The 14,325-nt window shown below is 40.7% G+C and overlaps 1 protein-coding gene across 1 annotated transcript in view; it reads left to right on the plus strand.

Annotated features, from left to right (window-relative positions):
• Positions 1-2,837: 2,837 nt before the first annotated feature.
• Positions 2,838-14,325, plus strand: part of LOC126419406 (lysine-specific histone demethylase 1A-like) — a 93,453-nt gene continuing 81,965 nt past the window's right edge. The window contains exons 1-3 of the mRNA XM_050086595.1: positions 2,838-2,948; positions 4,373-4,689; positions 14,295-14,318. Of these exons, the coding sequence (XP_049942552.1) occupies positions 2,941-2,948; positions 4,373-4,689; positions 14,295-14,318 (349 nt within the window). The 5' untranslated portion in view covers positions 2,838-2,940. The remainder of the gene's footprint in view (positions 2,949-4,372; positions 4,690-14,294; positions 14,319-14,325) is intronic.

Below are 14,325 nucleotides of genomic sequence, written 5' to 3' on the forward strand. Positions count from 1 at the left end.
TAAGTGCAGAGATAGAATGGGATGAAGCATACATAGAAAATGATACTGATGCCAAATTCAATTTATTCCACCATAAATTTGTCTCGATATTTGAGTGTTGCTTTCCTGAAATGTTATCCAAAAAAGCCATTACAAAGTCAAGTAAGCCATGGATTACTAAAGAAATTAAGATATTGTGTAAGAGGAAGAGGGAAATATATGGACAGGCCAGAATAAGTCAGGATCCAACGTTAATTGCTTACTACAAAAGATACTGTAATATTTTAAGGAAAGTCATTAAGAAGTCGAGAAGCTTCTGTGTTCTGACAGAAATTATAATGCACATAATAAGATTAAAACTATATGGAATATTGTCAAACTGGAGACAGGCCAGCCTGACAATGCGCAGCATACCATAGCAATAAAGCTAAATGACGATGTTGTGAGTGATAATTCAAAAGTTGCAAGTATTTTTAACAATCACTTTCTGAATGTAGCAGCAAAAATAGGTTTAAAGGGTTCAGTTGAAGAAGCAAAAAAATATGTTACAAATGTCATTCCCCAAGATTTCAGGCCTGTAGGAATAGCACCAACATTCCTCACTGAAATTAAGGGCATTATAAATATACTGAAAAACAAGAGCCATGTGGTGTTGATGGAGTCTCTAACAGAATTTTGAAGTGTTGTTCTAATTTAATAAGTGGAGTCCTTAACGATATATGTAATGCTTTGCCGGCACAGGGAATTTTTTCCAGACGGATTGAAATATGCAATTGTTAAATCTCTTCATGAGAAACGGGACAAGAGTGACTTAAATAATTATAGACCAATCTCATTGCTAACTTCATTTTCAAAAATATTCGAAGAGTTATGTATTCAAGAGTAGTCTCACATTTAAGAGAAAATAATTTACTCAGCATGTCACAGTTAGGTTTCCTGAAGGGTTACTCGACTGATAATGCTATCTACACATTTACCCATCAAATAGAACAAGCCCTAAATAACAAATTATCACCAATTGGTATTTTTTATGATCTCTCCAAGGCATTTGACTGTGTGGATCATGTCACACTCTCTCAGGTTTTATGGAACTGAAGGATATACACACAGCTGGTTTGAATCGTACTTAATGAACAGAAAGCAAAACGTTGTCTTGAAAAGCACAAATAATGTTGGTAGGGTGGTAAATTCTAGTGAATGGTGAGTTATCACAAAGGGAGTCCCACAGGGTTCAATTTTAGGTCCTCTGCTGTTCCTTATTCGTGTGAATGACCTCCCACTTAACGTTTAGCAAGCGGAACTAGTACTTTTTGCAGATGACACGAGTGTTATAATAAATCCCATTCCAGATAAAGCAGCTGACGATATTGTTAAGGATGTCTTTCAAAGAATTATTAAGTGTTTCTCAGAAAATGGACTCTCCCTTAATTTTGAAAGAACTCACTACATCCAGTTCTGTACACCGAATAGACTCATTTCGACAATTGATGTAGCATATGAACAGAGCTCAGTTAGCTGGGTAGATTTCTCCAAATTTTTGGGTGTTCACATTAATGACAACTTGAACTGGAAGAAGCGTATTACTAAGCTACTCAAACAACTAAGCTCAGCTTCTTTCGCTCTTCGTATAGTTGCTAATCTTGGTAATAAACAGATCAGCCTCCTAACGTACTTTGCATATTTCCACTCAAAAATGTCTTATGGAAAAGTTTCTGGACTAACTCACCACTTAGACATAAAGTATTGATTGCACAAAAGAGAGCAGTGAGAATAATTAGTAGTGTTCACCCAAGGACGTTATGTAGGCACCTTTTTAAGGAGTTTGGTATTTTTACTGCAGCATCAGAGTACATATATTCGCAAATGAAATTCGTTACAAATAATCCATCTCAATTCGCGAAGAACAGTGATGTTCATGATGTTCATAAGTACAACAATAAAGGGAAACATGACCTTTCCTAACTGTTATTGACGCTGTCAGTTACTCAAAAAGGAGTACATTATTCAGCAACAAAACATAAAGTGTCTGGCAGGTAGCAGATCAAGTTTTAAATCTGGCTTAAAATCGTTCCTTTTGGACAACTCCTTATATTCCATGGACAAGTTTCTGTTTCAGAACTGGTAAACAAAATGTAGCTCTAAATGTAGTTGCATTTGTAGAACTAAAAATTTCAGTAATATTAATATTAGCACTATTCATGTATGTATATATATCTTGTAATTTTAGTTGTTCCACATCATATCCATAAAAGTATCGCGAAAATAATCTACGGAACATGACATAACTAAAACTAAACTGGTTTTTGGAGAAGTGATTATGCATAGCTGATTATAGGCCTAGACAAGACTCAACGAAATTATTATTTCTTGGTCGACTTTTAGTATATGTGAATCAATTTATAAACACTAAAATTTCGGATATTTTATTTAATGAAGTGCAAGTGGTGTATGGTGTGGTGGGAAGATGAGGACATGATGTTCACTTTTGAGCCAGGTGCAGCTTAAGAAATCTTCTGTAGACATATGTTAGGCTACTGGAAGTTCTGAATTGCTGAAGAATGGATTTAGCAATAGAACCTATTGCGGGTTCTTGAACCCGAACTGATGTTTGATCTGTGAAAGGTGACGTATCCGACAGTATTTAGTTTGAAGACTGCTGGTCATTGGATGAAGTTGTAGGCTGTAATTTTGTTCATGTAAGATAAAAAGTTAACGCAAGTTCGTGAAAGATTTGCTCTGTAATATTTTAGATTTAATGAAACCTTGAAAGCATATTTCACGCTCACTGACAGTACGCCAATAGTTGTATCGTCTTTGAACAAATGCTTTGAAGAGCGTCTGTTGGGAGCGACGTTTGGATTTTTGGTAAGATAAAGAATGACAAATTTATCACTGACAGATATACGCTAAATGGCATAGCTGCTGATATCTCACTTGCTGGAAGCTGCTGAGATAGCAAGCATGCGCCGGTACTGAGAAAAAAATATCTATTATTGTGATGTGAATTAGTGGTAAAGGGTCAGGATAATAACAATAAGAAAATAAATGTCATTTATGATTGTATTCTATGCTGTGCTGGGACATTTTAACGATCAGTTGGTTTTTTCGAATACGCCGAATGCAATTAAAAAATAAATTGGATGTACAGAAACCTTTTTTTTATATGCGATAGATATGCATTGTGAAATGAAGCGAAGGGCCCATCATTTGGGGTTGCTGGAGGTGCTTATTGCTATAACAAAGAAGGAAATGGAATCAAAATTAATTTCGTTATACGTACGTGCTACAGATACAGAATAAAGCTGTATTGTTTACATATTTCTTTTGGGGAAAATGAAGTAGGAAGGAGCCAAAACAAATCTATGTATAAAAATTAAGACAAGGAATTTCTGCGTCTCCTGTGGATAGAACGATCCTTCGTGAAGACTTTTTTAAAAAACTTTAATTTATGCTCCAACATTACATCCGATGCTGTGTTTTGTGCAGAATTGGAATATTCATTGTTTGATTGAAATCCTCAAAGGAGTTTGCTTTCGATTATGTCAGAACAGTGCCTTCATAAAGACCTTATAGGTCATCATAGGCTACTGCAAAACTGTAGATGTACAATTAATTCCCTGGAAATCGACACGTTTTATAATGATGTTACTATTTAGAGAGAAAAGTGCTAAATAGGAAATATATCTTCAATGCAGGACATTGGTGATTAAACGCTTCTTTATGTAGGTATTTTAGCATTCATTTATGGCTTCATACTTTATTCATTAACTGTTTCGTTATCTACAATTTAGTTCATATTCTCATTATGTCATCATCAACGGAACCTGTTTGGCTGATAACAGAATCTAATTTCAAACTTGATTTTTAGCTTTTGTGATTTAGATATTACCTAAATGACTCTGTGTGACTGTCTTTTTCATAATTCATATTGGCCTAAATGCCAACTATTCATTAACACTTAACAGAATCAAAAACTGTTTACATCAGCCAACTACTGATTGAGCTGATGGTTCTGGATACATCTGGGATGCTATTATTATGTTTCAATTGACCAATGAGATAAAAGCTGATAATTTTTTCTTTCACACCTTGTGACAAGACCTTTATGCCATTTTCCGTTGGTTTGGATCCTTTTATACAAACTTATATGGATTTTTGGGCTCTGAATAGACATGTCAAATGAATAAAAATGCAAATAATTATAACTGTCAGTATTCCTGTATAAATAAAATGGTGGTGAAGCAGCACCTCTTAGATTATTTTCAACATTGCTTCATGTATGCCTTTAGGCTAGGCTTGCATTATTTATTAATTTTTTTATTTTTTTTGGGGGGGGGGGGGGAGGATAGGAACAATTCCTTACAACCTTTTTGAAGTACTAACTTTTTTGTAGGAAGTGTGATCAATCAAAGGGCACCATGAGTCGTCGAAAAAAAACGAAAGTTGAAATTCATGAAATGGAAGAGAAATATGGACAGTTAGTGGAGGAAGAGGAGGTTCCTGATACTCCAGAAAAGCACAAAGTTAGTGCTGCATTAGACAGTAAGCCTGTAATAACAGATACCTCCAGTGCGACATTTAAGAAGAAGACTGGGGGCTCTGCAACTGCTGAAGCAGCACCAAATGCAACACCTTCACAGGGTGGTCAGTCAGTGAAAGAAGTGAAAGAGGAAGAAATGGAAATGGATTCGGAATTAGATGACCCTACAGGTAAAGCTTTCTTGCAAAAACTTATATTCTCTCTCTCTCTCTCTCTCTCTCTCTGTTGTGTGTGTGTGTGTGTGTGTGTGTGTGTGTGTGTGTGTGAGGAAGCAATGTCTTCAAATAGGTTGTTACAGTGAGAGGACTGTTGCTGAGCAAAGGAAAGAATTCTCTTGTCTCATGAAGTGCAAATAACACAACTTAATTTTGTGCTTCTTAGCAAGGACCCGCAGAACACTACCCTTGCAGACACTCAAATCTTTCATGTTAACAAAATTTTTCATGGACCACTGTATGTAATGGTATTTACCATATTTATTGCTACAAACTACGTAACAGCGATATAAAATAGCATTCAATGATGTTGGCTGCAAAGCTATTGCATTCACCATTTTGATAGCTAAAGTTGCCAGTGACTGACAAAATGCTACCAATTTAGTCCTCCATCTACTGCTGATTCAGAACTAGGGACATCAGTCATCATGATGAACGTGTGTGTATTATATATTTTATTTTAAAATAATTGTCAGGACATCCAGGCCGTGTCACCCACTATTTCAGATTTGAATCAAACTTGCCTTGTTTGTTCTCCACCTGAAGAAAGGTAATTAATGAAATTTTTACATTTTATCTCTCTCTGTTTCCATTTTATGGCACTTCAAAGTTTGGTAGGATTGTAATTGTTAACATAGTGGTAGGACAGATTGACATTTGTAACCCTTCTGAAAATAAGTTTCCATTTATTTATTTGACATCCAAATGATGTTAAGCTGGTGGTTATATTTAAATAGCCTACTATTACAATTTTAAAAATAAGTAACTAAAACAATCAAGATAATAAGAAATTTGTACTTGCATCATTGTATTATATTTTGTAAAAAGTGTGATTGAGCATTATATTGAATATTACATAAAAGGAAAGGGATATCCTTAATACTTCTTTTTTTTTTTTTTCAAAATAATTATAATCGCTTGGGCTGTCACTTAAGAAAACAAAATTAATGAGGCTTTTGTATCTTAATTGTGCTTCTCATTGTATATTGGATATTTTAGGTATTTCTTTGATGATAAAAGTCTCACTTTAGTGGTACTATTTACATTTATAATACTGGAATAAAACGTTTGGTTATAATTAATGTTTATTTTATTTAACTCTTAACTGAATGGTGTGAGAAGTGATCCAAGTTAAATGATGGAAGAGAAAACTTCACACTTCCTAAATTAAGGTTGTGACAAGCTGTGGCATAAAAATAAGTGATTAATGACTATTATATATTAACCTCCTCTTTGTTACCACACATGACAATCACTGATCCCATTTGTTGTGAGAATGCAGTACATGTGAGGTGCCTGGTTGTTTTCATCGCCCTGGAATACCACTACTAGCTTTGTCCATTACCTAATAGTTTGAACCTCGAGTTTTCTTCTAAATATTTACAAACAGAACAGGTACTGTTCACGTTCAAAAACAAGGTAACAAATAATATACCATATTTGTTTTTCTTGTTCTTCATGTATTTTTTCTGCTTTCCTGTGAATTTCAACTCGTCAAGATTAGTCTTACATTGCGGATGACCATTTGCCAACAAGAGTCACAGAACTCATGTTGTTGCTTTTGAAAAACACCAACCTTTGTAAGGAATCTAGTTTTGAGGCCTCATAACATGACAATAGATTGCAGATGGTGTTGACAATGGGTCTGTAAAAGAAATCATTCCAACATTTCATCTGGAGTGACACCGGGTGGGTCTGGAGAGGAACATTCGGAGAGCAATAGCAAATGACATCATCAAATAGACACTAGTGTGTGTGTGTGTGTGTGTGTGTGTGTGTGTGTATATATATATATATATATATATATATATATATATATAAAACAAAGATGATGTGACTTACCAAATGAAAGTGCTGGCAGGTCGACAGACACACAAACATACACACAAAATTCAAGCTTTCACAACAAACTGTTGCCTCATCAGGAAAGAGGGAAGGAGAGGGAAAGACGAAAGGATGTGGGTTTTAAGGGAGAGGGTAAGGAGTCATTCCAATCCCGGGAGCGGAAAGACTTACCTTAGGGGGAAAAAAGGACGGGTATACACTCGCACACACACACATATCCATCCACACATATACAGACACAAGCAGACATATTTAAAGACAAAGAGTTTGGGCAGAGATGTCAGTCGAGGCAGAAGTGCAGAGGCAAAGATGTTGTTGAATGACAGGTGAGGTATGAGTGGCGGCAACTTGAAATTAGCGGAGATTGAGGCCTGGTGGATAACGGGAAGAGAGGATATATTGAAGAGCAAGTTCCCATCTCCGGAGTTTGGATAGGTTGGTGTTAGTGGGAAGTATCCAGATAACCCGGACGGTGTAACACTGTGCCAAGATGTGCTTCGTACTCTCTGCTGGAAGTATCACTTTGCCACGAATGATCCTAATCCTACCCCTAATGATCCAACTCCCCAAGACACTATCCAAATTGAACCCTGCCTGGAACAGTTCCGTCCTCCGTCACAGCGGGACCCACCTCCTCTTCCTCAAAATCACCCTCTCCAAACCTTCCAGGAATTTCTGACTTCCAGCCTTGCCTCTCAATCCTCCTTAAAAAACCTTAATCCTACTCCCAACATCACCACTGCTGAAGCCCACGCTATCCGTGATCTGAAGGCTGACCGGTCCATCATCATTCTTCCGGCGGACAAGGGTTCCACGACCGTGGTACTTGATCGTCGGGAGTATGTGGCTGAGGGACTGCGTCAGCTTTCAGACAACACTACATACAAAGTTTGCCAAGGTAATCCCATTCCTGATGTCCAGGCGGAGCTTCAGGGAATCCTCAGAACCTTAGGCCCCCTACAAAACCTTTCACCTGACTCCATCAACCTCCTGACCCCACCGACACCCCGCACCCCTACCTTCTACCTTCTTCCTAAAATTCACAAACCCAATCATCCTGGCCATCCCATTGTAGCTGGTTACCAAGCCCCCACAGAACGTATCTCTGCCTACGTAGATCAACACCTTCAACCCATTACGGGCAGTCTCCCATCCTTCATCAAAGACACCAACCACTTTCTCGAACGCCTGGAATCCTTACCCAATCCGTCACCCCCAGAAACCATCCTTGTAACCATTGATGCCACTTCCTTATACACAAATATCCCGCACGTCCAGGGCCTCGCTGCGATGGAGCACTTCCTTTCACGCCGATCACCTGCCACCCTACCTAAAACCTCTTTCCTCATTACCTTAGCCAGCTTCATCCTGACCCACAACTTCTTCACTTTTGAAGGCCAGACATACCAGCAATTAAAGGGAACAGCCATGGGTACCAGGATGGCCCCTTCGTATGCCAACCTGTTCATGGGTTGCTTAGAGGAAGCCTTCTTGGTTACCCAGGCCTGCCAACCCAAAGTTTGGTACAGATTTATTGATGACATCTTCATGATCTGGACTCACAGTGAAGAAGAACTCCAGAATTTCCTCTCCAACCTCAACTCCTTTGGTTCCATCAGATTCACCTGGTCCTACTCCAAATCCCATGCCACTTTCCTTGATGTTGACCTCCACCTGTCCAATGGCCAGCTTCACACGTCTGTCCACATCAAACCCACCAACAAGCAACAGTACCTCCATTACGACAGCTGCCACCCATTCCACATCAAACGGTCCCTTCCCTACAGCCTAGGTCTTCGTGGCAAACGAATCTGCTCCAGTCCGGAATCCCTGAAGCATTACACCAACAACCTGACAATAGCTTTCGCATCCCGCAACTACCCTCCCGACCTGGTACAGAAGCAAATAACCAGAGCAACTTCCTCATCCTCTCAAACCCAGAACCTCCCACAGAAGAACCACAAAAGTGCCCCACTTGTGACAGGATACTTTCCGGGACTGGATCAGATTCTGAATGTGGCTCTCCAGCAGGGATACGACTTCCTAAAATCCTGCCCAGAAATGAGATCCATCCTTCATGAAATCCTCCCCACTCCACCAAGAGTGTCTTTCCGCCGTCCACCTAACCTTCGTAACCTCTTAGTTCATCCCTATGAAATCCCCAAACCACCTTCCCTACCCTCTGGCTCCTACCCTTGTAACCGCCCCCGGTGTAAAACCTGTCCCATGCACCCTCCCACCACCACCTACTCCAGTCCTGTAACCCGGAAGGTGTACACGATCAAAGGCAGAGCCACGTGTGAAAGCACCCACGTGATCTACCAACTGACCTGCCTACACTGTGACGCATTCTATGTGGGAATGACCAGCAACAAACTGTCCATTCGCATGAATGGACACAGGCAGACAGTGTTTGTTGGTAATGAGGATCACCCTGTGGCTAAACATTCCTTGGTGCACGGCCAGCACATCTTGGCACAGTGTTACACCGTCCGGGTTGTCTGGATACTTCCCACTAACACCAACCTATCCGAACTCCGGAGATGGGAACTTGCTCTTCAATATATCCTCTCTTCCCGTTATCCACCAGGCCTCAATCTCCGCTAATTTCAAGTTGCCGCCACTCATACCTCACCTGTCATTCAACAACATCTTTGCCTCTGCACTTCTGCCTCGACTGACATCTCTGCCCAAACTCTTTGTCTTTAAATATGTCTGCTTGTGTCTGTATATGTGTGGATGGATATGTGTGTGTGTGCGAGTGTATACCCGTCCTTTTTTCCCCCTAAGGTAAGTCTTTCCGCTCCCGGGATTGGAATGACTCCTTACCCTCTCCCTTAAAACCCACATCCTTTCGTCTTTCCCTCTCCTTCCCTCTTTCCTGATGAGGCAACAGTTTGTTGCGAAAGCTTGAATTTTGTGTGTATGTTTGTGTTTGTTTGTGTGTCTGTCGACCTGCCAGCACTTTCATTTGGTAAGTCACATCATCTTTGTTTTTAGATATATATTTCCTACGTGGAATGTTTTATTTATATATATATATATATATATATATATATATATATATATATATATATATATATAAAAACAGATAGACCTAAAAATGAGAAGTATATTGGAAAGCAACCTGCATTCATATTGTTCTGTTATTAAAAGTATATTTCAAACTAGCTTCTTAGTCATGTTATAAACATCAGAAAAGTTTGGAAAGTAATTGCACATAATTTTTGCCACTGATTTGCTTCTGATGGAGTAGGTAAGGTAGTGATCCATAGCTCATAATCGCTGTCTATGTAGCAATGCCCTGAGTGAAAGCTTGGATTTTTCCATGGTTGTTAGCGAGCAGCATGAGGCTATGATTGCGATGATGAAATCTCATTCTGAGGACTGATATTGAAATCCACATGTGACTACCCAAAATTACACTTGCTGCCGTTTCCATTCTCTCTTACGACGACTGGCAGGATGTTGTCCTTGAAAGTGACACAATCAAATTCCTGTCCCATCATTTGTTTAGTCTGAATCAGTGCTGTGTCAAATGGCCTTGTCATCCAAGTCTTCCATCCTTTTTATTTCTTAGTCTCTTTTTCAGTGTGGCATTGAGGGCATAATCTATTATGGATAATTACACTCCTGGAAATGGAAAAAAGAACACATTGACACCGGTGTGTCAGACCCACCATACTTGCTCCGGACACTGCGAGAGGGCTGTACAAGCAATGATCACACGCACGGCACAGCGGACACACCAGGAACCGCGGTGTTGGCCGTCGAATGGCGCTAGCTGCGCAGCATTTGTGCACCGCCGCCGTCAGTGTCAGCCAGTTTGCCGTGGCATACGGAGCTCCATCGCAGTCTTTAACACTGGTAGCATGCCGCGACAGCGTGGACGTGAACCGTATGTGCAGTTGACGGACTTTGAGCGAGGGCGTATAGTGGGCATGCGGGAGGCCGGGTGGACGTACCGCCGAATTGCTCAACACGTGGGGCGTGAGGTCTCCACAGTACATCGATGTTGTCACCAGTGGTCGGCGGAAGGTGCACGTGCCCGTCGACCTAGGACCGGACCGCAGCGACGCACGGATGCACGCCAAGACCGTAGGATCCTACGCAGTGCCGTAGGGGACCGCACCGCCACTTCCCAGCAAATTAGGGACACTGTTGCTCCTGGGGTATCGGCGAGGACCATTCGCAACTGTCTCCATGAAGCTGGGCTATGGTCCCGCACACCGTTAGGCCGTCTTCCGCTTACGCCCCAACATCGTGCAGCCCGCCTCCAGTGGTGTCACGACAGGCGTGAATGGAGGGACGAATGGAGACATGTCGTCTTCAGCGATGAGAGTCGCTTCTGCCTTGGTGCCAATGATGGTCGTATGCGTGTTTGGCGCTGTGCAGGTGAGCGCCACAATCAGGACTGCATACGACCGAGGCACACAGGGCCAACACCCGGCATCATGGTGTGGGGAGCGATCTCCTACACTGGCCGTACACCACTGGTGATCGTCGAGGGGACACTGAATAGTGCACGGTACATCCAAACCGTCATCGAACCCATCGTTCTGCCATTCCTAGACCGGCAAGGGAACTTGCTGTTCCAACAGGACAATGCACGTCCGCATGTATCCCGTGCCACCCAACGTGCTCTAGAAGGTGTAAGTCAACTACCCTGGCCAGCAAGATCTCAGGATCTGTCCCCCATTGAGCATGTTTGGGACTGGATGAAGCGTCGTCTCACGCGGTCTGCACGTCCAGCACGAACGCTGGTCCAACTGAGGCGCCAGGTGGAAATGGCATGGCAAGCCGTTCCACAGGACTACATCCAACATCTCTACGATCGTCTCCATGGGAGAATAGCAGCCTGCATTGCTGCGAAAGGTGGATATACACTGTACTAGTGCCAACATTGTGCATGCTCTGTTGCCTGTGTCTATGTGCCTGTGGTTCTGTCAGTGTGATCATGTGATGTATCTGACCCCAGGAATGTGTCAATAAAGTTTCCCCTTCCTGGGACAATGAATTCACGGTGTTCTTATTTCAATTTCCAGGAGTGTATTTGTCTGTAATATGGGGATTTTCAATTTTGTGGATCTTTTGACAGCTTTTGTTTTAGTTTTGTCCGTAGTAGACTATTATAGCACTTGAATTCAGATTGACTGATTTAGGTAACATGCAATGATCAGACATCATAGAGCTCACTTACATAGAAAACTCCATTTTAATTGCACAGAGGTTGGGAAGGCGTGATCATATTAATCAGAATTTTGGTTTGGACTACAGTGTGAGAGTGCTACATCATTGTCATAAACAAAGTGTGGTACAATTGCTTTTATATTTGATACATGTGCAACTTGTTTCCAGAAAGGAGCATATCAACATGAATAAAGGTGCATTATGAAAATGTCATGTAACTTTTACAATTCACTGTAAATTAAAATGTTATGAAAACTCCGTCAATCTCTGTGTGAGTTTTAGTATGAACATATTTTCTGTAAACATGTATCGGTTTACGACTTGACGAATCTACGATGCCAAGACTCGCTCTCAGATAACTTTTACGAAGGTGGAGTTGTGGTGGTATCCATTGCTGTACTTCATAAGTGCAGCTTAACTGTACTCAATGAAATTGATCATTTTCGTTGGTATTTGCAGTATGTAAGCAGTAATACAAGACATGAAATTTATTTGAAAACATGAATATTGATGAACATTAGCTGTATAATGGAATGACAACAATGAAAATTTGTGCCAGACTAGTACTCAAACCCGAATTTCTCTCTTTATGTGAGTGACTGCCTTAACTGTTTTGGCTATCCGTGCATGACCCATGGCTTCCATGTGGCATAATTCCTGCATCGCAGCCTGTACTTGTATACACATGTAATTCGTATACAGAGGAGGAAGTCACTGCCTAGTATAGGTGGATAAATACAATACTGCGGTGCTGCGTTGTTAAGAGGAATGATGCAGTGTTCCTTTGGCCATGGCATGCATAGTTTGTATTGTTGGATAAATGCGAAATGCAGGCAGATCTGCAGCGTATAGGCACTTGGTGCAGGGAGTGGCAACTGACCCTTAACATAGACAAATGTAATGTATTGCGAATACATAGAAAGAAGGATCCTTTATTGTATGATTACATGATAGCGGAACAAACACTGGTTGCAGTTACTTCTGTAAAATATCTGGGAGTATGCGTGCGGAACGATTTGAAGTGGAATGATCATATAAAATTAATTGTTGGTAGGGCGGGTACCAGGTTGAGATTCATTGGGAGAGTCCTTAGAAAATGTAGTCCATCAACAAAGGAGGTGGCTGACAAAACACTCGTTCGACCTATACTTGAGTATTGCTCATCAGTGTGGGATCCGTACCAGGTCGGGTTGACGGAGGAGATAGAGAAGATCCAAAGAAGAGCGGCGCATTTCATCACAGGGTTATTTGGTAAGCGTGATAGCGTTACGGAGATGTGTAGCAAACTCAAGTGGCAGACTCTGCAAGAGAGGCACTCTGCATCGCGGTGTAGCTAGCTGTCCAGGTTTCGAGATGGTGCGTTTCTGGATGAGGTATCGAATATATTGCTTCCCCCTACTTATACCTCCCGAAGAGATCACGAATGTAAAATTAGAGAGATTCGAGCGCGCACGGAGGCTTTTAGACAGTCGTTCTTCCTGAGAACCGTACGCGACTGGAACAGAAAAGGGAGGTAATGACAGTGGCATGTAAAGTGCTCTCCGCCACACACCGTTGGGTGGCTTGCGGAGTATAAATGTAGATGTAGCTGTAAATATGATAAATGTGAATTTTCATTGTTGGTGTTCCATTATACAGCTGGCGGTTGTTAATATTTGCAACTGTGACTACATTTCGTTATTTAATGACAGCTGTAATTGCTGCAGTGCCTCTTCCTTCAGACATGCATTCGTGTCCAAAGGAACATTACATCATTCTTCTTAACAACACAGGCACTGCAGTATCATAGTAATGGAAGAATACTAGCACTCTGAGAACAGCGCTTTCTGGTATGAAACAATCTCACAGCAAAACTTTGCTAGACACATTCAAACACAGATCTTTGCATTCATGACATGTTCTAGCACCTGAGCATCCCTCTTGGCGTAGTGCAAAGCTTCAATCTGTCAGTATTCCTTTTGTAATTTGTTTAAGCTTGACAGAGTGCACCTTACTGGATTAGCACACCTGCTGAAAGGACATGACAGGAAGAAAAGCTTAGCCAATGCCTAATTGTCTTCAATGGGACATTAACTCTAAATATCTCTTCCTTCTGTCTTGAAGTGTATTTCAAAAGCAATCGTGTACTTTTTATTGTTTCTGAATTGTCCTCAGAGTGGCTTATCTTTCATTCTGATTGCTCTTTATCATTATTTGTTTTCATTTCAGTTGGCTTCTCTTTGATTTGAGTTGATGAACATGTTAGGCATAATAGCCCCTATTTCATAAATTTCTGAGTGGAGGATTTTCCCATACATAAATATTTATTTATAACTTATTTTATAATTATTTTCAGGTATGTAATTAGTTTTCATTGTCCTGGAAATAACTCCATGCACGTAAATATTTATTTATAACTTGTTTTATAATTATTTTCAGATGTGTAATTAGTTTTTATTGTATTGGAAATAACTTCATGCACTGCATCACATTATCAGTTTTTATCTCTTTGATCAATTTGATTAACCAAACGATTAATGCAGCAGGATTGGAAGGCGCAGCATTCCAGAGTCGCTT

This window comes from Schistocerca serialis, chromosome 9 (genome assembly GCF_023864345.2).
Source record: "Schistocerca serialis cubense isolate TAMUIC-IGC-003099 chromosome 9, iqSchSeri2.2, whole genome shotgun sequence".
Taxonomy (NCBI): domain Eukaryota; kingdom Metazoa; phylum Arthropoda; class Insecta; order Orthoptera; family Acrididae; genus Schistocerca; species Schistocerca serialis.